The 959-nt window shown below is 41.1% G+C and overlaps 1 protein-coding gene across 1 annotated transcript; it reads right to left on the bottom strand.

The window, feature by feature from the left end:
* Positions 1–213: 213 nt before the first annotated feature.
* On the bottom strand, positions 214–377 carry SARC_16919 (hypothetical protein; the record flags this gene model as incomplete). The annotated part of the gene is made up of 1 exon (XM_014288978.1): positions 214–377. A coding segment is annotated over one exon (164 nt), but the record flags the coding sequence as incomplete, so codon positions are not given.
* Positions 378–959: the final 582 nt, after the last annotated feature.

Below are 959 nucleotides of genomic sequence, written 5' to 3'. Positions count from 1 at the left end.
AGACAGACTTTCTGATGTACCATTTCACAGCAGTCAACATAGGTAGACAAGTAGGTGGAATAGGAGACAAGAAAGTGGGGTTTCGAAGGGTCGTGCATATACAGATAAGTTAGGCTGTTTGACGGGTGACCAAGTGTCCTAAGCTGGTACAACAGGGAAGTGCAGTGGTTGGGTTGGGTAGATATAATGTAGTTAGCAAAGCGACAGGCAGACGTGTATCGGCGTACTACGCCTACCTCTCCATCATCTGACCAATCTACGCACTTGAGGAAGAACGTGAGCGCGCGCTTGTCTCGTGTGAGGTAGAATCGGAACTTCCACAGCAGATCCTTCTCACGGATAGTCAGCGTCTTGGTTGGCGGGAAGCGGATGATATCCTGTGTGACGGAATCAACGCGCGAAAATTAGCGTGCATTAATCAGCATAGGTGTGTGATCGACAGATAAGGCGATGCTTGTCACAGATTTGCAGCGCCTTGGTAGGCGGGAAGCGGATGATATCCTGTGTGACCGAATCAGCGTGCGGTAAGTTAATTAGCATGCGTTAATCAGCGCGCGATACTCACAAAGGTGCATGATGGTCTCAACTAGGCAATAAGATAGATCCCAAGCAAGTATCTGAAGCTTATGCATCGATGGTCTCTACAATAACACAATTATCTACGAAACTATTCGGCTACATATATTTTAGATACACAGGTATATAAAGAATTATGTACTGTTATATAGACAACAACGAAGAACTTCGTGGAGTGTAAATTTGTATTATTCGACAGATGGCTCCTGCCGTAGGCATGGAATTTTAAATAGAGCTTATTCAGCTCACACACGTGTATAAATCTATACCAATAAACATTTAAATACGCATTCATGAGTATATAATTATATTATTATATAACAATAATAATAATAATAAGAATATATAATAATATATGATAATTTATAATATCATATAAACAC

This window comes from Sphaeroforma arctica (assembly GCF_001186125.1).
Source record: "Sphaeroforma arctica JP610 unplaced genomic scaffold supercont1.9250, whole genome shotgun sequence".
NCBI lineage: Eukaryota > Ichthyosporea > Ichthyophonida > Sphaeroforma > Sphaeroforma arctica.
Note: the sequence above shows the minus strand (reverse complement) of the source record. Positions and strands in the feature narration are given on the sequence as shown.